A 24,816-nucleotide genomic window follows, 5' to 3' on the forward strand; every position below is an offset into this window, starting at 1 on the left:
TTAGTTGAAGAGAACAGTATGAACAGAGGCACAGACACACCTTGTACTGGCAAGAAGGCTCCAGTTTGAGAGAATGGAGGCAGGTTACGCTGTGGTGGAGCCACACCAAAAGAGGCTGTACAGGTCCTCAGGAGGTGCTGGGTGTCAGGTCAAAAAATTTAGCAGCTTGTGGGCAAAGCACTGGACGGTGAGTGGGGGATTAACTCCCAACACAGGCTCTGTTCTGACTTGGTTTCACTCCCATGGCCTTGCTCTATGGAACTTTAGAAAGTGGGAGCCATGGCAAGTTCTCGATCAGAAAAGTGCCTAGGAATCACCTCTCCCATAATAGTCGAGTACTGGCAGGTAGGACAGACTACATCAAATCTAACCCCCTCAATGTGTGGATGATAAGACTGAGGTCCAGAGAGGGGAAATAACTTGCCTAGACCAAACCAGTGGCAGAGCCAGGATTTGGACCAGCTCTCCAAGCTCTCAGTTTGGGGCCCTCTCCCCTCTGCTGCAGTCTAGGATAGCATCTCAGAGACTGAACTGGAGGACAGCAGCTGGAAGTAGAAGGCCATGGGAAGTCTACAGCCCTACCTCCCCATCTAGACCAGAGATCCCGAAGCCAGCCAGTCAAAATGTTTATTGAACACATCACCCTGCTCCCCATGCTGGGATAATCTGGGAAGTCTGTGTACTGAGCAGCCACACAGAGAGACAACAAAGAAAACTTGTGGTGGGCTTCCAGGAGGAGGAGAAATAAGGCGGATCTGGTATTCATGAGAAGGAAGGAACATTGAGAGCAGACTTGGATGAAGATGTAGAAAGACCTCCAGGAGAAGGAGTGTCTTTTCACTTGGGTTCCATCTTGCTCTTGACCAAGGTCTCCACCTCCTTCATGAACCGGAGACACAGTTCCTCTTCCCATGGCAAAGCAATGCACTGCACAGCCACTGGAAGCCCCACAGATCCTCTCACCGCCTGCAGGGAGAGAGGGCCTATGGACTCAGAGCCTGCTTCCTGCTCACAGGCCCCTTGCCCATCCATCCTCACCACCCATAGGTGTGTATTAATCCAAATATCTCACTCCCAGTCTATATTAAAGTAGACATGTCCTGGATCTCAGAGTTCCAGGCTTCCTCAGCTCTCAGCAAAACCTGGAAAAACTGTTCTGCTTTGGCTACAATTCTCCAGGGTTAGGATGGAAAACTTGCTCCCTGTGTAGACAGCTGACTCTAAGGATGAAATATAACACTGAGTATTCACCCCGTGTTCTCAGCAAAGGAAAAGAGAATGTCCAAATCCCTGACCCAGGGCCTGATTGCACTTCTGCAAGGAAAGGGGTGCCTTGACTCCAAAACACAGCTCCAGGAACATGGGAGTTGAGCCTGAGTCCCTGCCATGAAAATCAAACATACTTGTAGGCATTCAAACATGTTTTCATTGCTTCAAGATGATACCATATACGCCCTTACTTGCCTTTGTCTCTGGAGCCAGGTCCCATGGCTTCGAGTCCTGGCTCCTTCAGTTCAGCTGGCTATATGGCTTTGGTCAAGTCCCTTAACCTATCTGTTCTTTCATTTCCTCATTTGGAAAACCTCATGGGACAGTTATGGGATTTAATGATTTAATATATATACAGCACTTTTAAACAGCTCTTGGAACAGAGTAAGAGCTCAAGACACATTAGATAGTATCGTTATTGTTATTTTCACAGAATTCAGGTCAGCAGTTCCACTGGGTAACTCTAGCACTAAAATCAATTTCCAGGAAAAATAAGTTACTTAATGTCTGACTCAGACACATGCATACTTTTCAGAGCCAGTTTCTCTCTTTCCCTCTCTCTCTTCCCCTCTCTCACCCTAGTCAGGGCTGTTATTTTAGACCATGAATTCAATAGGTCCATAGAAATATTTCCTTTGTGAAGCCCTCTTTGAATTAGTAATAGCATTTATTCAACAGTTCCTACATACAGGGCATTATGCTAATTGCTTCACTTTTTTTCGATTTAACCTTTAACACAACCCCACAAAGTAAAAGTAGAATGAAAAGTGAAAGTGAAAGTCGCTCAGTCATGTCAGACTCTTTGCGACCCCATGGACTGTATATAGAGTCCATGGAATTCTCCAGGCCAGAATACTGGAGTGGGTAGTCTTTCCCTTCTTCAGGGGATCTTCCCAATCCAGGGATCGAACCCAGGTCTCCCACATTGCAGGCGGATTCTTTACCAACTGAGCCACCAGGGAAGCCCAAATTCTGTCTTCCTAGAGAAAAAAACTGTGTCCAGTTCAGTTACATAGTGACCTGCTAACAAGTACCTTCACCTTGTAACCTTCACAGTAACCTCCTAGCCTTCACCTTTCTTCACCACCCCTGTCTCTGGGATCGACCTTCCCTACAGAAGTGTCGAGGAAGCCACTGCTTTTGCACAGTGGTTCTCCCCTCACGAGGACAGAGGCTGACTTGGAGGTCAAAATAGTGTGTCTTCAGTGATGGGGTGAAACTGTAACTGAGGTGGTAAAGAGAAACACTAAGAGGGACCAGCCCCACCCTACCCCAACAGCAGGAGAGGCAGAGAGGGAAACTGACCTCCTGGAAACTTTTGTCGACGTGATCTCTGTAGTAGCCTCTGTAGAAGGCCAGTTCCTTCTCGTCCTGTGGCGTCACGGTGGTGACAGGCACCACGCCGGCAGGGAAGTTCAGGAGGTTGTAAAGGCCCAAGTAGAAACTGCTTGCTGTAGGAAGATCCAGGTAAGCTCAGGAAAATGATCAGCTCAGAAAAGACTCAGGGGACTTCCCTAATGGCCCAGTAGTTAAGAATCCTCCTTGCAATGCAGGGGATGTGGGTTCGATCCCTGGTCAGAGAACTAAGAGCCCCTATCCCTCGGAGCAACTGAGCCCAAGCACTACAACCAGAGAGGCTGTGTGCTGCAACGAAAGATCGCACATGACACATGAGAACTCGGAGTGCTGCAACCAAGACCGGAGGCAGCCAAATAAATAATTGATTAAGACAGGAGGGACAGAATGTGAGTGGGTCCCTCCTTGGGATCTTTCTTGGAACTGCAGCCTTCTGCTTGCAATAGCTGTTTCAATGCAGGGAGTCGGTCTAACAGCTGCCTACTGCTCCCCACAGTGGAGGGAAGGAGAGAGTCAGAATCTGCTCTGTGCAGATGGCCAAAAAGCACATGAAAAGATACTCGACATCACTAATTACTAGGGAAAGGCAAATCAAAACTACAATGAGGTATCACCACACACAGGTCAGAATGGCCATCACCAAAAACTCTACAAAAAATAAATGCTGGAGAGGATACGGAGAAAAGGGGACCCTCCTATCTACACTGTTGGTATGAATGTAAATCAGTGCAACCACAATGGAGAACAGTATGGAGGTTCCTTAAAAAGTTAAAATAGAGCTATTCTATGATCCAGCAATCCCACTCCTGGGCATATATGCAGAGAAATCCATAATTCAAAAAGATGCATGCACCTCAGTGTTCATCACAGCACTATTTAGAGTAGCCAAGATATGGACAAGTCTAAATGTCTATTGACGGAGGAATGGATAAAGAAGATGTGATATGTACATACAATGGAATATTATGCAGCCATAAAAGAACAAAATTATGTCATTTGCTACATGGATGGACCTAGAGATTGTCATACTGAGTGAAGTAAGTCAGACACAGAAGGACAAATACCATATGATATCGCTTATATGTGGATTCTAAAACAAATAATACAAAAGAACTTATTTGTGAAACAGAAATGGAGTCCTGAATATAGAAAACAAACTTATGGTCATCAAAAGGGTGGGGAAGGGATAAATTGGGAGATTTGGATTGACTTATACAGTGGAAGTGACAAATAGATTCACGGGATTAGATCTGAGGAGTGCCTGAAGAACTACGGATGGAGGTTTGTGACACTGTACAGGAGGCAGTGATCAAACCAGCCCCAAGAAAAAGAAATGCAAAAAGGCAAAATGGTTGTCGGAGGAGGCCTTACAAATAGCTGAGAAAAGAGGAAAAGCAAAAGGCAAAGGAGAGAAGGATATATCCATGTGAATGCAGAGTTCCAAAGAATAGCAAAGAGAGATAAGAAAGCCTTCCTCAGAGATCAATGCAAAGAAATAGAGGAAAACAATAGAATGGGAAAGACTAGAGATTTCTTCAAGCAAATTAGATACCAAGGGAACATTTCATGCAAAGATGGGCTCAATAAAGGATAGAAAAGGTATGGACCTAACAGAAGCAGAAGATATTAAGAAGAAGTGGCAAGAATACACAGAAGAACTATACAAAAAAGATCTTAATGATCCAGATAACCACAATGGTGTGATCACTCACCTAGAGCCAAACATCCTGGAATGTGAAGTCAAGTGGGCCTTAGAAAGCATCACTACAAACAAAGCTAGTGGAGGTGATGGAATTTCAGCTGAGCTATTTCAAATCCTGAAAGATGATGCTGTGAAAGTGCTGCACTCAATATGCCAGCAAATTTGGAAAACTCAGCAGTGGCCACAGGCCTGGAAAAGGTCAGTTTTCATCCCAATCCCAAAGAAAGGCAATGCCAAAGAATGCTCAAACTACCACATAATTACACTCATCTCACATGCTAGCAAAGTAATGCTCAAAATTCTCTAAACAAGGCTTCAGCAGTATGTGAACTGAGAACCTCCAGATGTTCACGCTGGATTTAGAAAAGGCAGAAAAGCCAGAGATTAAACTGCAAATATCTGTTGGATCACAGAAAAAGCAAGATAATTCCAAAAAAACTTCTACTTCTGCTTCATTGACTACACCAAAGCCTTTGACTGTGTGGATCACAACAAACTGGACAATTCTTAAAGAGACAGGAATACCAGACCACCTTACCTGCCTCCTGAGAAATCTATGCAGGTCAAAAAGCAATAGTTAGAAACAGTCATGGAACAAAGATATTGTTCCAAATCGGGAAAGGGCTGTATATTGTCACCCTGCTTATTTAACTTATATACAGAGTACATCATGTGAAATACTGGGCTGGATGAAGCACAAGCTGGAATTAAGACTGCCGGGAGAAATATCAATAACTTCACATATGCAGATGACACCACCTTTATGGCAGAGAGCGAAGAGGAACTAAAAAGCTTCTTGATGAACGTGAAAGAGGAGAGTGAAAAAGATGCCTTAAAACTCAACACTCATAAAACTAAGATCATGGCATCTGTTCCCATCACTTCATGGGAAATAGATGGGGAAACAATGGAAACAGTGACAGACTTTATTTTTGGGGCTCCAAAATCACTGCAGATGGTGATTGCAGCCATGAATTAAAAGACGCTTGCTCCTTAGAAGAAAAGCTATGACAAACCTAGACAGCATATTAAAAAGCAGAGGCATTATTTTGCCAACAAAGGTCCATCTAGTCAAAGCTATGGTTTTTCCAGTACTCATGTATGGATGTGAGAATTGGACTATGAAGAAAGCTGAGTGCCAAAGAATTGATGCTTTTAAACTGTGGTGTTGGAGAAGACTCTTGAGAGTCCCTTGGACTGCGAGGAGATCTAACCAGTCAATACAAAGGAAATCAGGCCTGAATATTCATTGGAAGGACTGATGCTGAAGCTGAAGTTCCAATAATTTGGCCACCTGATGTGAAGAACTGGCTCACTGGAAAAGACCCTGATGCTAGGAAAGATTGAAGGCAAGAGAAGGGGATGACAGAGGAAAAGAAGGTTGGGTGGCTTCACCGACTCTGTAGACGTGAGTTTGAGCAAGCTCCGGGAGTTGATGATGGACAGGGAAGCCTGACATGCTGCAGTCCATGGGTCGCAAAGAGTCAGACATGACTTAACCGATGCACACTACTGTATGTAAAATATATAACAAATAAGAACCGGCTGCATAGCACAGGGAACTCTACTCAGTACTCTGTAATGGCCTATGTGGGAAAAGAATCTAAAAAAACAGAGTGGGTATATGTATGTGTGTTAGTTGTTCAGTCGTGTCCATATCTTTGAGACCCCATGGACTGTAGCCGGCTAGGCTCCTCAGTCCATGGGTTTCTCCAGGCAAGAGAACTGGAGTGGGTTGCCACTCTTCTCCAGGGGTCAAACCTGGGTCTCTTGCATTGAAGGCAGATTCTTTACCATCTGTGCCACCAGGGAAGCCCCCCGGCCTCATTACATTGTTTTGGTTTTTTTTTAATTTTTTAAAAATTTGAGTCAGTTGTGGCTCACAGGGTATACATATATATTTACTTTGCTATACACCTGAAACTAAGGCAGCTTTGTAAATCACTATATGCCAATAATTTTTTTTTAATAAAAAGAATCCACACTGCAAAGCCTTACTCAGTGCCAGGCACTGCACTCCCCTCTCTACACTGCTGAGTCCTTGACTCCTCCCCTCCTCTGTGAGATGAGGATTACTAGTCCCCGTGTACAAATGGGAAACCAAGGAGGCAGACAGATACACAGCTAGTGGCTGGCAGAGGATGCAGCCATGCCCTCCAGTACTCAGGGCTCCAAGAGGGCTGGAGTGCAATCCTGAGTTGAAAAGGTAGCTCCTCCCAGCAGCCACCTGTGTGCAGGGAGTGAGAATCAGAGTGTCAGGGAGGTAGACAGAAGACGCTAGAGCAGAGCCAAGTGTGGGTTATGCCTTGGGCAACCACTGTAGGGGGACCCAGAGGAGAGGAGCCCAGGCTTGACGGGGGTTTGCATTCTGCGTGGCATCGCCTCTGAGACCTGCACCTGCGCTACACATGGGTGGCTGCCCTGTGTTGAGGCTTGCTGGCATCTGCAGGTGGGCTGCTGGGCTGAGGGCACCTCTGGAAGTGAGGCTGCAGAAAGCATGTTAAGAGTGAATGGATATGCTAAGAGAAAGAAGTCAGACCCCTGCGCCTCATACCTTTTGATTTTACTTATGTGAAATCCTAGATGAGGCAAAACTATAGTGACAGAAAGCAGACGAGTGGTGGCATGAAACGCAACAAAATATGAGGGAAATTTGGCTAATGATGGAAATAGTCTCTATTGTGATTAGGTGGTGGAGGAGAAAGGGAAGACAGAGGATGAGATTCTTGGATGGCATTACCAACTTGATGGACATGAATTTGAACAAGCTCTGGGAGTTTGATGGACAGGGAAGCCTGGCGTGCTGCAGTCCATGGGGTTGCAGAGTTGGACATGATTGAGCGACTGAACTGATACATGTATACATACATATGTTAAAATTCACCAAGTTACTTAAAACTAGTGAATTTTATCTCATGTAAATTATACTTCAATAAAGTTCATTTAAAATGTGAATGGAGGGACTTCCCTGGTGATCCAGTGGCTAAGACTCTGTGCTCCCAGGGCAAAAGGCCCAGGTTTGATCCCCGGTCAGGAAACTAGGTCCTGCATGATGCGACTAAGATCCAGTGCAGTGAAATAAATTAAAAAAAAAATTTTTTTAAGTGAATGGAGGAAATCCCCTGGTGGTCCAGTGGTTAGGACTCCATGCTTCCACTGCAGGGGGCACAGGTGCGGTCCCTGGTCAGAGATCAGGGATCTCTGATAAGATCCCAGAAACTTCACAATAAAGCCAAAACAAACGTACAAACAAACAAAGGGAATGAAAATTGGTAGGGACTGGTAACAGGTACGGGGTTTCTTTTCAGGATGATTAAAATGTTCTGGAACCAGACAGTGGTGGTGGTTGCATGACATTCTGAATATACTAGAAACCACTGAGTTGTACGCTTTAAATGGCGAATTTATGTTATCTGAATTTTATCTCCATTTAAGACAAAATTTTTAAATAGTAACTAACATCAGAGGTAAAGGCCAGAGGCTGTGGGAGGGCTCAGAAGTCCTGGACATCACAGCCCCACCCCCACCCTGCTCCCTGCCAGGGACCCGGTGTTCGCTCACCTTGCACCTTGGCAGGATAGCCAACATAGAAGGCGGGGTCCAGAGCTGGAGACAGCAGCACATCCAGGTCCAGGGACCTCCACTTGGCTATGAACTCTTGCTGATATTCCTGCAGGAATAGTGGCAGGCGGGAAAGGTGAGACTGGCAGAGGTCACTGTTTGCAGGACAAAATCAGATGCTGCCAGGCTGAGTCAGGTCAAACACCAGAAAGAATTCCCAGGCTGTGAGGTGCAGACTGAGATGGGGGTGGGGCGGGGGGAAGTCAGGGTTTTCCCAGGGGCCAAGGAGGAGGGATGAGAAGGACAGTCTCAAGCCACAGTGATCTGGGGACAATGTATCATCCTGGCCCCAAGGAGACAGACTACATTAACCTCCTGGTCATCACCCGGGTGCAGCTGAGCCTCCCCTGAAGGCCAACACAGAGATCTACCATCTACTGGGCTACTCCTGTTGCCACCCAGGGGTCTGCTGCCCCAGTTCTGGCAGTACCTCAAGGTCTCCCCAGGCATGTATTACCTCCACTGCTGTGTGCTGCTCCCACAGTTTCTTGGGTGTCCTGGGGAATGAGGAAGAAGGAGAAGTCCAAAGGTCAGCATGGGAGGACTGCTTTTTATACAAACGGGGACATGATACCCAGGAGGCAAGTTCTGGACTCTATGCAGGCTGCAAATCAGCTGGTGGACTGGGAATCACCCTGTATCTTGTCCCCTGGCCAATATCCATTACCTGTCCAATGTTCCTAAGAGGACCCATCCCCTGGTCAAAGCCCCAACACCTGTGACAGGGACCCACAGGCTCCCTCGAAACCCCAGGTCCTTTCCCCTAAACTGTGAGGCCCCAAGTCAACCCTCAGGCTGCTCCAGCCCCAGTTCTAACCAGCCCCTTAATTCCAAGCCCACCAGGCCAAGTCCAACAGCAAACCCAAACCAGACTCCTCTCCCAATCATATCCCCACCCCAACTCCAATCTTAACCCCAACCCTGACCCAAAGCTAACTTCAACTCAGGCCCAACTTTTGTCCCAATCTAACTCAGTTCTAGTGTGTACTCAGAGTTCAAGTCCAACTAAAACCCCAGTCCCACCCAAAAGTCTAAATTTAACCCCATGTCGGGCATGATTCTAAAGCCCTAATTAGATTCCAAAACCTTAAACAGCCCTGCTCACAGTGGACAAGGCCCCCAGCCACATGACCCTCACCCAGCTCCCAAGGAAACCCCTTGTGAATTGGACCTGAGGAGGCTTGATCACTTACCCTACTCCACACAACCTTTCTAAACTCTGGCTAGCCCGGGGCTCCTGGAGGTGGGGACAGAGGGGGAGGGCACTTTCAGAAACCATAGGGCAATGCTACCTGCCCGGGACAGAGGTCTGGGAAGAGAAACTCTGCCCCGCTCCCCGCCGAGCCCCTGACCACAGCACCAAACCCTGATCCCCCTCTCTAAATCCCCTTCCCTCTCGCTGAAGCTCCATCTCTTTGAGCTTCTCTGAAGCCCCCCTCCCTCTCTGACAGCATTGCTCTTTTGGCCCCCATCTCCCGTCTTTCAGTTCCTCTCCCATTGAGCCTTTCTCTGAACCACCACATTCTCTGGGCCTCATCTTCCTCTCTGACCTGACCCCCACCCCCACCCCACCCTTCACCCCCAAGGGAGCCCCCTCCCCTTTCTGAGCCCCATGTCCTCTCTGGGCCCCTCCCCCCTCCAGCCCCTCCCACTCTGAACACACACTCACGAAATACTTCCAGATCCAGGCCAAGAAACGTTTGAGTGAGTTTGGCAACCTGAGAGAGGTGACTGTGTTCTTCATGGAGGGGTCCACAATGTCCCCCTTACTGAGGAACCACAGACACACAGCTGGTCAGTTATGGCCTTCAGCTGGCCATCACCCAGCCATCAGCTTCCCCTCCCTAGATAAGCTACAGAGAGAGGTTTGACCCAAAGAAATACTCTGTTCCCAGCAGCACCACCCCAGAACATGTGCATCCTGAAGGCAGGGCTTGGTTGGGTGACTTGCTGCTTACCGTCACACAAGGAGCCAGAGGCACCAAAGGAGCCCAGGCCTGCAGCTCCCCACCTAGGGCTCAGGCTGCCACAGCCCCTTCCTCAACCCCATTTCCATCACACCCCACATCTGAGTCCCAGCAGACATACAGTTTCTCCAGAAGGCTGGCCCCTCCATCAGCCAACAGACTCCCTGTGTACAGGTGAAAGAAGGCATACTCTGTTCGGGGGACAGAGAAGGGGATGACCTGGGGAGAGAGAGGCCGAGTCAGGGCCTGGAGCTCCTCCTGCTCTGCCCCATGTTCTCTCTGCATCTCTCAGGATTTAAAGAGAGAATACCACATTGGGAAGCCTTTGTGCTCTGCCCACTCTCTCACCCCCACACAGTGATGAGGCAGAATTTGAGCTGCTTGCTTAACTGTGATCCAGCCCCTTGCCAAGTGCTTTATTGGGAGCTCATTCAATCATCATGGCCACCCAGTGCGGTAGCAACCTGAGGCTCATAGAGATGAAGAGACTGGCTCAGCAACTCTCAAAGGGGTGGCGGGGCAGGGACAAGCCACTGGGGCATGGGAAGTAGGGGAAGAAGAGGGGCACTCTGAGGACAAGAGGCTCCTTACAGCCATTTGATGGAGACAACAGAAACCCAAGCTCTAGGAATTATAGGAGTGAGTCTCAGAGTTCCCGCTACTGAAGGGGGATGCCTTCCTCACAGGATGGGACCCACCCTGCCCCAACCTCCACTCCATCAGTCTCCAGGAAGCCTAGGGGAAACACAGTGATCTCACTAGCACAAACTCAGATGTAAACTTCCTCTCCAAGAATGGACCAACCCAGCATTCTCACTGATCTGGTCTCCCTCCCAAGGGCCAAGTAAGCCTACCTGGTGTCCTGCATCCCGGAGCAGCCTGGATGTGAGCTTCACAGCCCTGGCCATACTAGGTGATGGCTGGGTGAAGCCATCTGATTCGTAGTAGCCAATTCGAAGGGGACGGTTACTGGAGTACACCTTGGGGAAAGAGGGGCTGGGTTAGGGGAGATTGGCCAGAAGACAAGGTGGCCTCATTCCAAGGGCCCCTTGAAGCCTCCCTATATACTCTCCAGGGTTTAGGTCCTCTGAAGAACTCTCCAGAAGAGGAAGAAATGGATGGGGACATGACTGATTGGGTAGCTGAAGTGGATAGTTAAACAGATTCACGAATGAATGGGTGGGTGTATGAGATAGTGAATGGGTGAGTGGGCAAGGGTTAAACAGATAAATGGGTGGGTGGATAAATGAATGGATGGAGGTGAGTGGGCAGGCAGGCAAGTAAGTACATGAATAGACACAAATATCTTAAAGCCAAAGAAGGGTCAGGAGAAGAGGATGAAGAGACCAATAGAGGCGAATAACAAATAACAGACAGTGACCACAGGCTGATTGTACTATAATATGTGTAGGGAATCAGATGAATAGATACTGGCTGATCAGTAGACAGAGTCTCTCCCTATGCAGCAGATCCTGGAGTCAGATAGGGCTGGGTTCCAAGCCACTATGTGATCATCAGAAAGTCATTTCATTTCCCTTCAGCTTCCTCACTTGTAAATGGGAGGAGTGATGCTCATTCTATAGAGTGAGTGTTAGGATGAACTACAAACAGCCACCACATAGTAGGTACCAATAAATTTTCCTGAGTGAGTTAATGCAAAAATGAAGAGTCAGAGTTAGAAGGGTCTGCAGCAAAATTCTGGTTCTACATCTTCATTGTACCAATGTGGAGGCTGAGGCCTAGAGAAGAGATGTGACTTGGTCAGGGTTACCTAGAGGCCTAACAGCCCAGCTTCCCTTGATACCAGGCTCTCTACACCACACTTGCTGAGTTTACTGCCCCTGTGTGTTGGGCAAATGATGATGGAGTCCCTCTCTGGGGTAATATCATCTATGGCTCCAGGTGGCACAGAAGCCAAAGCAGCTGGCATCTGGTCGGGTTGGGGAATGAACTGACTGAGCATGTGGGCTTCCCGCTCAGTGCACTTGGGCTGGAAAAGGAGGGCTTCACAGGGAATGGTCCTAGTGGCTGGCTGTTGAGGACTGAAGGGAGAGGAGAGGGAGCCCTCCAGGCCTGCTCCCTACCCAGCTCACCTCCTCCCTGAAGGGCAGAAAGGGCACGGTGGGGTCCAATCGGTGCATGTGTTCACTCAGCAGCGCTCGCAGGCACAGTGCCAGGCTCTCCACGTCCCAGGCCAAGGGGCCAGCCACTGTGACCACTGTACAGAGGGGGTGGAAAGAGGCAGACATGCTGCATCCTTTCTGCTTTGGGGACCCACACTGCCTGGCCTCAGAGGGTGGGACCCAGGGCCATGATCAGGGCAAAGTGAAGAGGCCCTGGGGCTGTCTTGGGTCAGGGGTTGAGAATGAGTGGAGTTGGCAGACTAGCTCAAACAAACTTCCAGCCTGAAGGGAGATTTTCCTCTGGGGCAGAACACTAGGAGACCAGCAAGTGAGGTGAAAGCTAAAGAACAGGAAGCACCTCTCCAAGGGGCAAGAGTCACTAGACTAGAAAGCCAAGCAGAACCTTCCCCCATATTCCTTGGTCACTGGTGGGGCTGGTCTGTCTGAGATACAGTGAAATGTCCTTGGGAGAAAGGCAAGCAGGTTGCCTTTGAATGGATATGGCCAACACAGACAAGAGCTTACCTGCTTTCCTGCCCTTGACAGCTGAGGCAACTCCGGAGTTGCTGCAAAACCCCACCCACCCAGAGCCCAGCTCAGCACCTGAAGGGAAGGACTTAGGTGCCAAAGAGGCTTGAACACCCAGCCAGTGCACTCCCCCAGGGCCCAGAACACAAGAATAAGAGCTGCCTCAACCCTCCCATGACTCTTTACTGAATAAATATGAGCCCTTTTACTGCCCTTCAAGGCTCTAAATTATCAACTCTTTCCATAATTTCCCTTTCTAGCCCTTCCACACATACTCACACATTGCTCCAGGCAAAATAGGCTGCTTATAGAATTACAGCCTTCTAGATGCTACTTGATGGACATGAGTTTGAGCAAGCTCCAGGAGTTGGTGATGGACAGGGAAGCCTGGCATGCTGCAGTCCATGGGGTAACAAAGAGTCGGACACAGCTGAGCAACTGAACTGAAGATGCTTCTCCAACTCTGCATGTCCATCCTTCAAAACCAAGCTCAAATGCTGCATCTTCCAGGAAGCCTTCCCTGCCTTTGACCTGCTTCTAAAAGTGTAAAATCTTGGCCTTTAATAAATTCTATTGAAGAAAATGTCAACTTCATCCCTCTCTTTGACCCTCTCTTAAGCCTGGATTCAGTTCAGTTCAGTCGCTCAGTCGTGTCCGACTCTGCGACCCCATGGACGGCAGCACACCAGGCCTCCCTGTCCATCAACAACTCCTGGAGTTTACCCAAACTCATGTCCATTGAGTCGGTGATGCCATCCAACCATCTCATCCTCTGTCATCCCCTTCTCTTCCTGCCTTCAATCTTGCCCAGCATCAGGGTCTTTTTAAATGAGTCAGCTCTTTGCACCAGGTATAAGCCAGTTGGATGTTAAAGAGCACAACAGGGCTTGGGGCTGGGTCTGAGAGTGTTCTGTGTCCCTGCATAGGGCCACACAGTGTAGGTAGTCGGAGTGGGGTTGAAATATGGGTGGATGGGTGGATAGATGTATGAGTGAGTGCAAAACAGATGAAAAAATTAATGGAAATATGGATGGATTGGTGGCTGGATGGATGAATGGAGGCAAACGTGGATTGATGGATGGCTAGTTGAGTAGGTGGATGGAGAGATAAATGTCCGACTGAATGAATAAATGAATGGAAGGCAGGATGTAAGTTCTTCAAAGGCTTGGATATTGTCCATTTTGTTCACTGATGCATCCCAAGTTCAGTGTCTGGCACAGAGTAAACACTCAATAAATATTTGTCAAATAAATTAAATGGCAGATGAATGGTGAAATTGTTTGATGGATAGAAACTGGGATGGCGACTGCATGGATGCATGAATGGATGAGAAATTGATATAGATGGATAAATGGATGGATTGATGTATGAGGAAGGAAAAGGGGGGTAGCTGAGCAGATGGATGGATGAATGAATTAGTGAAATAATGAATGAGTGGACAGTCTATCCCACTCCCTCTTGTACCAAACACGGTGTGTTTAGCTGCGGGGCTGAGGCAGGAGTTACTGGAAGCCCTCCTACCTTGTCCACTTCCCCTACTACTGAGCTACTGAGAATCATTATATGGACAAGACCCCTAGTTTCTCCAGGCTGGGCTGAGCCTACACAGGCCCCCCCCCCACCAAGTACCTGAGGCGGTATCCTGTGACCCGGATACCACAGGCACCACAAAAGCTGGCTGGAATACGGATACTGCCTCCGGTGTCGGTACCCATGCCCAGGATGGAACCCCCTTTTGCCAGGAGAGCTCCTTCACCCCCCGAGGAGCCCCCAGATGTCTTCTTTAAGTTCTGAGGGTTCAGAGTCTGTCCATAGATGGGGTTGCTGCAATCAAAGCTGAGGGAAGCAGAAGAAATGGGGCTGGGAGGGGAAGGTATAACTGGAGAAGACTGCTCTGCCCATAGAGAGGCCAACCTCCCTCAGAGTCAGCCCCAGGACTGGTGAGCTCCTGCCACGGGCCAGGAACCTCCTGGTGTCCCTTCAGTTGAGGCGAGAAGCTGCTGTTGCAGGGGAGACCAACCAGGACTCCTAAAAGGAGGATCAAGGAGCCAGCAGTTCTGCTGGATAGTGGGGAACAGGTTACAAGAACAGATAGAAATGGATACCCTACCGGCTGAGTGGGGTGGGAGGAGAATAGGTTATGAGAACAATTAAAGAGCTGGAGTAGAAACAAAGATGTAACTTTTCAGTACATCTGGGCCTGAGGGCCCTTAAAGACCATGGAGTCCACACACATGTTGTCAGATAAGGACACTGAGGCTCAGAGGGCAGAAGAGACTTGCCCAAGAGCCTCCGTCCCAAAGTCTACATGACCAGCCCCCACCTCACCCTCAGCCCTTCAGCGACAGCTTCATCCTGGGCCCAGCCTTGGACCCAACCCCAGTCCCAGCCCCGGCCCCTGCCCCAGCCCGGGTTGGCCTGCCTGTTGCAGAGACCTGAGCAGCGTCTGGGAGATGTTGGTCTTAACAAAGGGAATAGCTCCCTGAGCCTTTAACACTTTCACGATGACTCCATCCTTGGCTGCCGGCTTCTCCAGGAACTGGGCCAGGCCACACGTAGAGTCATGGCCCTGCAGGGAAGTGACACAAGCTCCAGCCCCTGGGGGTCAGAGTGGAACAAGCCACCAAACAGATTATCTCCGGCACTCCACTCCGCTCCCAAGCATTCTCTCTCCTGCTGAGTTGCAGGTGCTACACCCTTAGGATTCATGAGTGACAGGAGAGATCAATGGTGAAGAGATTGGGTTTGGGAGCCTGACTGCTGGTTTGGTTTCCAGCTGGCCACTTTCTAACCATGGGGCCTAGATTGGGCAAGTAACTTGCCCAATGTCACACACTCAGGTGCTCACATGTACACATGCACGTGTATCCCCAGGGCTCACCATGCAGTCATAGACGTCCTTGAGGCTGATGGGGACCCCATAGAGGAGTCCTCGCTCACTCTTCTTGAGTTTCTTCAATGCCTGCAATTGTTCCTCACATTCATCTAGGAAATCTGTCAGGCAATTCACCTCCTGGTGTACCTTCATTGCCTGAGCATCATTGAGGGAAACCAGAGAGGGGCTCAGGGCGTGACCAGGTGCAGGATACTGAGTCACCCCAGCCCCTCTGCCCATCCTGACTCAGAGCAGAAGTGACAGATGACTGTGGCACAAGCTCCCTCCCAAGCTGGCTGCAGTGCCACAGGGTCACACCTGTCCCCCAACTATTCCACCCAGAGCCCCAAGATTGGGCTCTGACCAGAACCGCACCTCCTCTAGGTAACTGCAGAGGACACTCTCCAAACTCAGCTCATCAGCAAGCAGCTTCTGGACCAGCTTCTCCAGCGGCAGCTCCAGAATGGGCTTGGGGTCCAGCTCTGGCTCCTGCAGAGATGGGGGATATCACACTGCTCCACCCAGGGCCCTCCCACCATGAACATCATGCCCAGGTGGGCACAGAGTACCCATCACATGTTCCTGGGCCCATCCTTAGCTTTAAAGACATCTCCCAATCAGTCTCCAGGTTGGTATAAGAGCCCTCCAGGGGCACAAGTGTCCTCCTCTGTGTCAGCCTCCCCAGAGTCCAACCCCAGGGCCCAGTGCAGAGAAGGCCAGCCCCCTCCTCATGCAGCTATCCAACAGGGCCCCCCATGGAGTGGGAGGGACTCTACATGCACATCTTGGGATGCAGGGCTTATGAAAAGTGAGGCTCAGTTCTGTGAGGTTTGCCTTTAGGAGTCACCCCCTCCCCCAGCATCCCACCTTTCCGTCTTCTCCAGTCCTCCCACACCTGCCAATCTGACCTTGTGGAAAGGTCAGGGTGGCAGGAGAGCTGGGAGCCAGCCCTGACCACCTGGTCAGCCTAGCCCTGGTCAGTGGGGTAACGCAGGTGAACCCCTCCCCCTCCCGTGGCCTAGGTCTCCTCAGAGAGGAAAGTATCAGAATACAGTCATGAGTCAGCCATGCAGCGGAGCACAGACAAGCCCCCCAGCTGCCCTGAGCCCAGAAGCCTGAATCACCCTGAGGACTCCTAATCAAGGACCCAGCACACAGTGGGCATTCAAGAAGATGAAGTTGCCTCTTTTTGTCCTCCATGGTCCCAGCTGAGCCCCCGATGCCTTCAAGTTGGAATGTGGGTTGGGTGGGCCTTTCTCAGTCCTGGAGGGGACATAGGGAGACAGAGGGATTTTCCTGGGAGGTTGGGGCTTCAAGGCTTCTTGGATTCTTCCAGTCCTCATCTTATTCTCCTCTGTAGCATCTGACTGTTAAGAAACTTCCCTCTGGAAGTGCTCCATGCCCTCGACTCTCCTGACTTCCCTCTCCCTTCCAGCAATTCCTGCTCCGTCTCTTCTGACCCTCTTCCTCCAGTAAATGTTGGCCACCTCTCTCCCTACCTGTCTATCTTCTCTGGTGAACTCAGTGGCCAGTTCTCCCCATTTCTCCAGTCCAGACCTACTTCCCATCAGGCCTCAGGCCCATTTACCCACCCATGGAACATCATTTTTCTGTCAAACCTGTTCCTCTTCATGAGATTCCCAACCGATGACACTTGTGTCATCAACACAGTGAATCTCAGATCCCCTCACCCAAGTTCTGATCATGGCTAGATAAATACCAACACAATTACACATAAAATGTGTTACAACATTTAAATATATGTCGGGCCACCTTCCAAGAATTTTACAGATAATAATTTATATTATTCCTTGCAACAACTCTAAGAGGTAAGCCATGTGATTTTCTCATTTTACAGCAGAAGAAGGTGCTGAGGCACAGAGAGCTGTTTACCCAAGGATCTGGGTTCACTGGGCAGTGCAGTCCCAGCCACCATTCTCTTATCCACACTCAGTGCTGACAGGTGGCTCTGCCTCCTTCAAATCTCTCACTTCTGACTTCTCAGACTCCTTCCTGCCTAGAACCTTCTCTCTCTCTCAGTCTTCTTACAGCCTCCTCACTGGCCTCCCTGCCTCTAGTCTTCCCTACCAACCCAGCCTCTTCACTACGACCAGGGTGATACTTGTAGTTGTTGTATTCAGTCCTCAGTCATGTCTGACTCTTTGTTACCCTTTGTATTGCAGTCCACCAGGCTCCTCCATTCATGGAATTTTCCAGGCAAGAATATTGGAGTGAGTTGCCATTTCCTCCGTCAGGGATTTTCCCCACCCAGGAGTGGAACCTGAATCTCTTGCATTTCCCGCTCTGGCAGGTAGATTCTTTATCTGCTGAGCTATTGGGAAAGCTCAAGAATACTGTGTGGATAGCCATTTCTTTGTCCAAGAGATCTTCCTGACCCAGGGATCGAAACTGTGTTTCCTGCATTGCAGGCTAGTTCTTTACCGCCTGAGCCATAACTATTTACATAAAACCCACGACATGTTCCTAGTGCAGTAAGTACTGGGTAACTGAGAATATTGGTGTATCTATATGTGAACACATTAGATGTTTATGGTGACCCTTGTAGAAAGAGAATGTTGTTGCAACTTCATTCTGAGGGCTCCCCTGGTGGCACCATGTGAACAAGTGCCCACCATCCATATAGACCCCTGAAGCCATTGCTCCCTGGCAGTTGTCCTTATGTGGCCACTGGTGAAAATGACAGCCTGCCAGGAACTGGGTAGAGGTGGGGAGAGAAGGCCAGGGTGGTGAGAATGGTGGCCCTGCAGGCCTCTGCTGGTACTGCCCCTATGCCAGCACTCCAGTGACATGGGGTGTGAGGCTTTCAAGGGTCCAAGAAAGCTTTTTACCAACCCTGATGAATGGAACAAATCTACTAGAACAAATTCACTGAAACTCACTAGAAACCCACTCAGCAAGGACAACATTATTGCTGAAATGAGAATATCATTTATTTTTTTTTTTTTTTTTTTTTTTATTCTTCCAATTTTATTTTATTTTTAAACTTTACATAATTGTATTAGTTTTGCCAAATATCAAAATGAATCCACCACAGGTATACATGTGTTCCCCATCCCGAACCCTCCTCCCTCCTCCCTCCCCATACCATCCCTCTGGGCCGTCCCAGTGCACCAGAGAATATCATTTAGAAAATGCATGCTGTGTACCCAGGCACCACTGTCAAAATTATTAACTTGTGTACTATAATTATAATGATCATTCCATCATAGAGGTGAGTAGGTGCAGGCACAGAGGAATCATTTAAAATGTGAGCGTTAGAGTCAGGATTCGAACACAGTCAGTCCAGCACTGTCTTAACCACCACACTCTTAGCCCACAGGTTACACAGCTTCTCCCAAGGCTTGTAAGATTAGGGTCAATGAAATTTATATGAGATTCTAATAACAATGTTTATTGTTGAAAACAGAGATCCCTGAAGACTATATAAAATCTCAAAAGGTATCAGAAGAGCCAGGAATTCTGAGTGTCACTGCTACTGGTTCAGCAGAAGCTGAACAAAACTCAGCCTAAGAAATGATACATTAGTGTTGAAAGTTTCTACTTAATGAGACTGCAGGTCACCTAATGACCCAGCTTATTGAGAGAGCTTAATAAAGCTTTTAATAAAGCTCGAAAGATAGGGACATCTTCAAAAGATGATCATCACATCAGAAAAGCCCCACAAATTCTCAAAAGATCAACAAATTATTTGGAAATTATTACAATAATTTGATGAAAGAATTGAACTTCAACTTATATCACTTTTAAGCCATTTTAGTATACAGTTTAGAACAAATCACCCCTCCAGCCAAGCCCCACAGCTCCCAGGACAGCCGGCCTTCTGCACACTCCACTAGGGCCGCCTCCATGTGTGGTTTGAAAATCAAAGAAAATATACTTCAAAGTTTTTAGTAAATTGGTTATTAATCTTTCCAAAGTGGTCATTACATATGTTTAATATCAAAAAATCCCTCAACCTTCAGGGTGGTAGTTTCCACCTGAAGTGACCAGAGCCTCCTAGCCAACAGCCGTCAATCAGTAGATCCTACAAATATTATTTTCTAAGTGTTCTATAGCAGCAGTCCCCAGACTTTTTGGCACCAGGGACTGGTTTCATGAAGACAATTTTCCCATGGGTTTGGGTGTTGCAAGCAATGGGCAGAAGCTGTGAATACAGATGAGGCTTCGCTCACTCAGCTGCCACTCACCTCCTGCGCTGAGGTTCCAGGGGTTGGGGACACTCCCCGCCTCCCCACCACTTTGTAGAAACAGTGCCTTACCTCAGGCTTTTCTCTCTCTGGTACTGCCTTTCTTGTTCCCTCCTCCTTTTGAAACAGCTCCTACATAACCTTCAAGGCTTATTTCCAAAACCACTTTCTTGTGAAACCTTCCCCACACAACCGTCTCCGGGTAGCAGATCACCTCTCCTGCCAAGTCCCACAGCTTTGAGGGCATCTGACCTTTGCCACCATCCGCTGGATCATCGAAAAACCAAGAGAGTTCCAGAAAAACATCTATTTCTGCTTTATTGACTATGCCAAAGCCTTTGACTGTGTGGATCACAATAAACTGTGGAAAATTCTGAAAGAGATGGGAATACCAGACCACCTGACCTGCCTCTTGAGAAATCTGTATGCAGGTCAGGAAGCAACAGTTAGAACTGGACATGGAACAACAGACTGGTTCCAAATAGGAAAAGGAGTACGTCAAGGCTGTATATTGTCACCCTGCTTATTTAACTTATATGCAGAGTACATCATGAGAAGTGCTGGACTGGAAGAAGCACAAGCTGGAATCAAGATTGCCGGGAGAAATATCAATAACCTCAGATATGCAGATGACACCACCCTTATGGCAGAAAGTGAAAAGGAACTAAAAAGCCTCTTGATGAAAGTGAAAGTGGAGAGTGAAAAATTGGCTTAAAGCTCAATATTCAGAAAATGAAGATCATGGCATCCGGTCCCATCACTTCATGGGAAATAGATGGGGAAACAGTGGAAACAGTGTCAGACTTTATTTTGGGGGGCTCCAAAATTACTGCAGATGGTGATTGCAGCCATGCAATTAAAAGACGCTTAGTCCTTGAAAGGAAAGTTATGACCAACCTAGATAGCATATTCAAAAGCAGAGACATTACTTTGCCAGCAAAGGTCCATCTAGTCAAGGCTATGGTTTTTCCTGTGGTCATGTATGGATGTGAGAGTTGGACTGTGAAGAAAGCTGAGCACCGAAGAATTGATGCTTTTGAACTGTGGTGTTGGAGAAGACTCTTGAGAGTCCCTTGGACTGCAAGGAGATCCAACCAGTCCATTCTAAAGGAGATCAGCCCTGGGTGTTCTTTGGAAGGAATGATGCTAAAGCTGAAACTCCAGTACTTTGGCCACCTCATGCGAAGAGTTGACTCATTGGAAAAGACTGATGCTGGGAGGGATTGGGGGCAGGAGGAGAAGGGGACGACAGAGGATGAGATGGCTGGATGGCATCACTGACTCGATGGACGTGAGTCTGAGTGAACTCCGGGAGTTGGTGATGGACAGGGAGGCCTGGCGTGCTGCGATTCATGGGGTCGCAAAGAGTCGGACACGACTGAGCGACTGAAGTGAAGTGAAGTGACCTTTGCCACTCTCAGCTGAACTGCCTGCCTCCCTTCATGGTTCTCGCAGCTCTGCTTCCATCACACCCCACCCAGACTAGGAGCCTCTTTAAGGCAAGCTTGGGTCAGATGTCAAATGTCAGATTACCTGAATAATGAATCTGTCCTCAGGGTCCAGCAGAGAAAGACCCAGGAGAATCCTTTGTAAAATGTTCCTAAATGGAACTGAATTGGATTTGTTTGAATCCTGTGAGGGTTTGACCTATGTTTCAGCCTCCCATCTGCCTGGATCAGAAAGCTGGTCAACTGACCTTGAGGGTAACCCTGGCAGAGGAGTGATCTGATTGGAAAGGTGTCCAGGACAGATCTGTATAACTTTGTTGGGAAGAGAATAAGGTGCTGAGAGCCAAGAGACTTTGGTTGGAGGCACCATGGGTGATCTCACTCCAAACCCTTTACAGTCTTCCAGCCACCCAGATACCCCTTTCCAGGTACCCAGCCTAATAACTACTTATCCCAAATATCCACACGTACACCAACCAGATGCCCAGTGACAGTGAATTCACTCAGTCATGTCCGACTCTTTGCGACTCCATGGACTGTAGCCTACCACGCTCCTCCATCCATGGGATTTTCCAGGCAAGAATACTGGAATGCGTTGCCATTTCCTTCTCCAGAGGATCTTCCTGACCCAGGAATCGAACCTGGGTCTCCCGCATTGTAGGCAGACGCTTTACTGTCTAAGCCACCAGGGAAGTCCAAGACACACCCAAAACCAGACATCCTCAAACACCAGACACAATCACATGGATACATACTCAACCAAACATACAGACCCAAACCAGCTACACATATCCAGATGAATATACCCCAATGAATAACACATGTACACTCAACCAGGCCCACACCAAGGCAAATAACCAAACACAAACAGCTCACAGCCAGATACACACCCAGCCAGCACACAGGAGGGACACACAAGCAGACCCTGGTGTTTGCAGTGAAGGAACCTAAAGCCGCCACTTTGCACAGATGGGGCCTCCCCGCACACACAGGAATCCTCTCCATCACGCGGCATCGCTGCAGCAACCCCATTAGCCCAGATTTCCTCCTCATCAACCAGGGAGGGGCAGCTGCTCTCTGGGGGCAGATTGATTTATCCAACTAATTAGCCCCAATTAATATTAATACACAGTCTCAGAAACTGCAGCAGCTAGGGCAGAGGAACTGTCCACCGGGGCCATCAATCACCATCCGGGGAGATGGCAAAGGACACTCAGGAACTCTGGAGCATGGGGATAGCACCTCAGGCACTACCCCAACCCCCACTCCCAGAAGGAGTCCACCACAGTCACCCAAGATACCACGAGCCCACCTCTCCTTGGGCAGATGGGGAATACAAGGCCCAGGAAAAGGATGGTCACATTGTGCAGGCTACCCAACAAACCACAGTCGCCGTGTAGAGTTGTCTCCATGCCTCTCCCTCCCCACTCTCTGCCGCTCTCGACAGGCTCCGCTCTCGACAGACACACCCACATCTCAACTGCCAGCCACAGTGAGTGCCTCATTGTCTTGCACCATTGGCCGTCAAACTGTCCAAGCCCCTGGGTGAGAAACATAGCTTCCGGGCAGACTCACAGATTTAGAAAACAAACTTAAGGTTGCCAGGGGGAAGGATGCAGGGAAAGGATAGTTAGGGAGTTCGGGATCGACACGTATGCACTGCTATATTTTAAATGGATAACCAACAAGGATCTACTGTATAGCATGGGAAACTCAGCTCAATGTTATACGGCGGGCTGTATGGAAGGGGAGTTGAGCGGAGAATGGACACACGGAGACATGCGTATACATGGCTGAGTCACTCTGAAATCCACCTGAAACTACCATAGCTATACCCCAATGTAAAATTAGGTTTAAAGGACAAAAAAATTAGTAAACTCAGATTCACTTCAGAGCCTGTGCTCTTAACAATTAAAGGAAAGAAACAAAGCTTCCTGTGAAGACCCCACCTTCAGTGATCCCCAGTGTTTTGCATCTGTCGTGTGCTCAGCAAAAATTTGCAGAACCCCCATGTGGGGGATGAAGGGGATGAGAGGCAGAATTTGAAGACCAGGGTCCTGTCCCAGTGGGGTCTAAGGGTGCTCAGGGGCTGAAAGAAGCCTGGCCTCCTACCTCCAGTTGCCTCCATCAGTTTTAGTTCAACAAATAGCCCAGGTAAATACCCACCATGCAGCCGAGCCCTGTGACAGGCACTGGAAGAAAGAGAAAACACACTGCCCCTGACCTCAAGGGGCTCAAAGGACACAGATGAAGGAGGAACTGATGGGGACACAAGAAGCCAGCTTAGGGAGCTGGCGGGGGGTGGGGGGTTGCTGCTCCCTGTCTTCTGAAGGAGATGAGGTCATGGGAGGAGCTCTGTCCTGAGGTGGGACCCACTATTGGGATTGAGGGTCAATGTCCACTCACCTGCTGCCGGAGACGTTCTGCCAGGGCTGCCATCCGCCTCAGAGCCTCCTCCCTACGCTTCTGCGCCCTGGGGATCTTGCTCCATGCTGGAGCCTGCCACCAGAAGAGCATGGTGGCCCCCAGCAAGACAACCCCTAGCAGGGCCACCGGGAGTAACACCACCAGCGAGTGAGATAGCCAGATCACCCCAGGCATTGTGGGACCCGTGCAGATGCACCAGCTGCTTCCTCAGGAAGGCTGCCTTTTTATTTATCAGCTCCACCCTCCCACGCCTGTTTCCCAAAGAGGCGGAGCCCCAGGTGTTGGCAGAACCTAACCTCATCCCATCTAGCCCTTACAGCCATCTGGACATGTCCTTATGCAAATAAAGTCCTCCGTTCCTCGGGCCAGGCAGATGAAGGGGCTGTGGCAGAAACTAGCCTGAAGAGGAGACCAGGACACCAGGTGGGCAGGTGACTAGGCTCTGATCCCACTTTCTTTACATTCTCCTCCCTCATCCCACCCACCCCTCAGACACCCCACCAGCACCCCAACCTGACCCTCTCCAGTTCTCAGTGGGTTGCTCCTATGGTTTCCTGTGGTCTGCAGGATAATCACCAACCCCCTTAACATGACTCTCAGGCCACAGGGAGGTGGACTGAACAGCCCACCTGCCCAGAATTAGCAGCTCACTCTGGGGGTATCTGAGGCCCAGGCAGGGAAGAAAGGAAGGGACACCTGGGGATGCAGGCAAAGTTCAGAAGGCATCCGTCCCAGGAGACATGATGTCAGAAAGTGAGGACCAAGGCAGGCAGGCGTAGTCCTCGCCCCTTCCCCTGCCAGCCCAGATGAACTTCTGTTCCTGATTCCCCAGGCAAGGCCACTGCTGCCCCTGGGACTGCTTCACCCTAGTCGACTGCTTCACCCTTCCAGACCCATCTCCCATTTCCTCACTGGACTAGGGACTCCCTACCACCAAGGAAAGCAGGCATCTTCAGGGTGAGGTGGGATGGGGTAGGGTGAGGAGGTGGACGTGACTTCCTGCAGGAAAGACCAAGAGGATGTGCAGCAGCAGAACAGGAGGAACTTGATCTTGGAGTCCTTCTACGCCAGTCTGTTTGGGCCTGATCCTCTGTATCAGAGAGGGAGAAGGGAGCAGTCGGAAACATCTGAGGCTGCCAGTCACTGGCAACCTGGAAAATGGTGGCTCCATCCTCAATACTGGAAAGTCAGCAGCAGATTTGCCGGGAAAGAGATGAGTTTGTGGTTAGTAATGTTGAGTCTGAGCACCCAGAGTGGATTGGAGTCAGCAGTTGACCTACCTATCATGTCCT

General features: G+C 49.2%; 1 protein-coding gene across 1 annotated transcript; it reads right to left on the reverse strand.

Annotated features, from left to right (window-relative positions):
• Nucleotides 1-613: 613 nt before the first annotated feature.
• On the reverse strand, nucleotides 614-24,018 carry LOC513210 (fatty acid amide hydrolase). Its single transcript, XM_002686507.7, has 15 exons — nucleotides 23,504-24,018; nucleotides 15,817-15,930; nucleotides 15,448-15,597; nucleotides 15,002-15,135; nucleotides 14,196-14,402; nucleotides 12,564-12,604; nucleotides 12,009-12,133; nucleotides 10,770-10,895; nucleotides 10,037-10,134; nucleotides 9,618-9,717; nucleotides 9,142-9,185; nucleotides 8,406-8,445; nucleotides 7,889-7,997; nucleotides 2,575-2,720; nucleotides 614-966 (listed from the first exon to the last, which is right to left on the reverse strand). Exons 1-15 carry the CDS (start codon nucleotides 23,696-23,698, stop codon nucleotides 838-840), a joined length of 1,758 nt encoding a protein of 585 aa, XP_002686553.3. The 5' UTR covers nucleotides 23,699-24,018; the 3' UTR covers nucleotides 614-837.
• Between the last annotated feature and the right edge of the window lie 798 nt (nucleotides 24,019-24,816).

The sequence above is a fragment of the Bos taurus genome, chromosome 3 (assembly GCF_002263795.3).
Source record: "Bos taurus isolate L1 Dominette 01449 registration number 42190680 breed Hereford chromosome 3, ARS-UCD2.0, whole genome shotgun sequence".
NCBI classification, from domain to species: Eukaryota; Metazoa; Chordata; class Mammalia; order Artiodactyla; family Bovidae; genus Bos; species Bos taurus.

Coding starts and splice junctions, on each gene's coding strand:
- LOC513210 (XM_002686507.7), bottom strand. CDS start 23,698: ATGCCTGGGGTGATCTGGCTATCTCACTCGCTGGTGGTGTTACTCCCG. Junction 15,931..23,503: donor CAGAACGTCTCCGGCAGCAG/GTGAGTGGACAT, acceptor CCATCTCTGCAG/GAGCCAGAGCTGGACCCCAA. Junction 9,186..9,617: donor CCTGGATCTGGAAGTATTTC/GTGAGTGTGTGT, acceptor CCCCACCTCCAG/GAGCCCCGGGCTAGCCAGAG.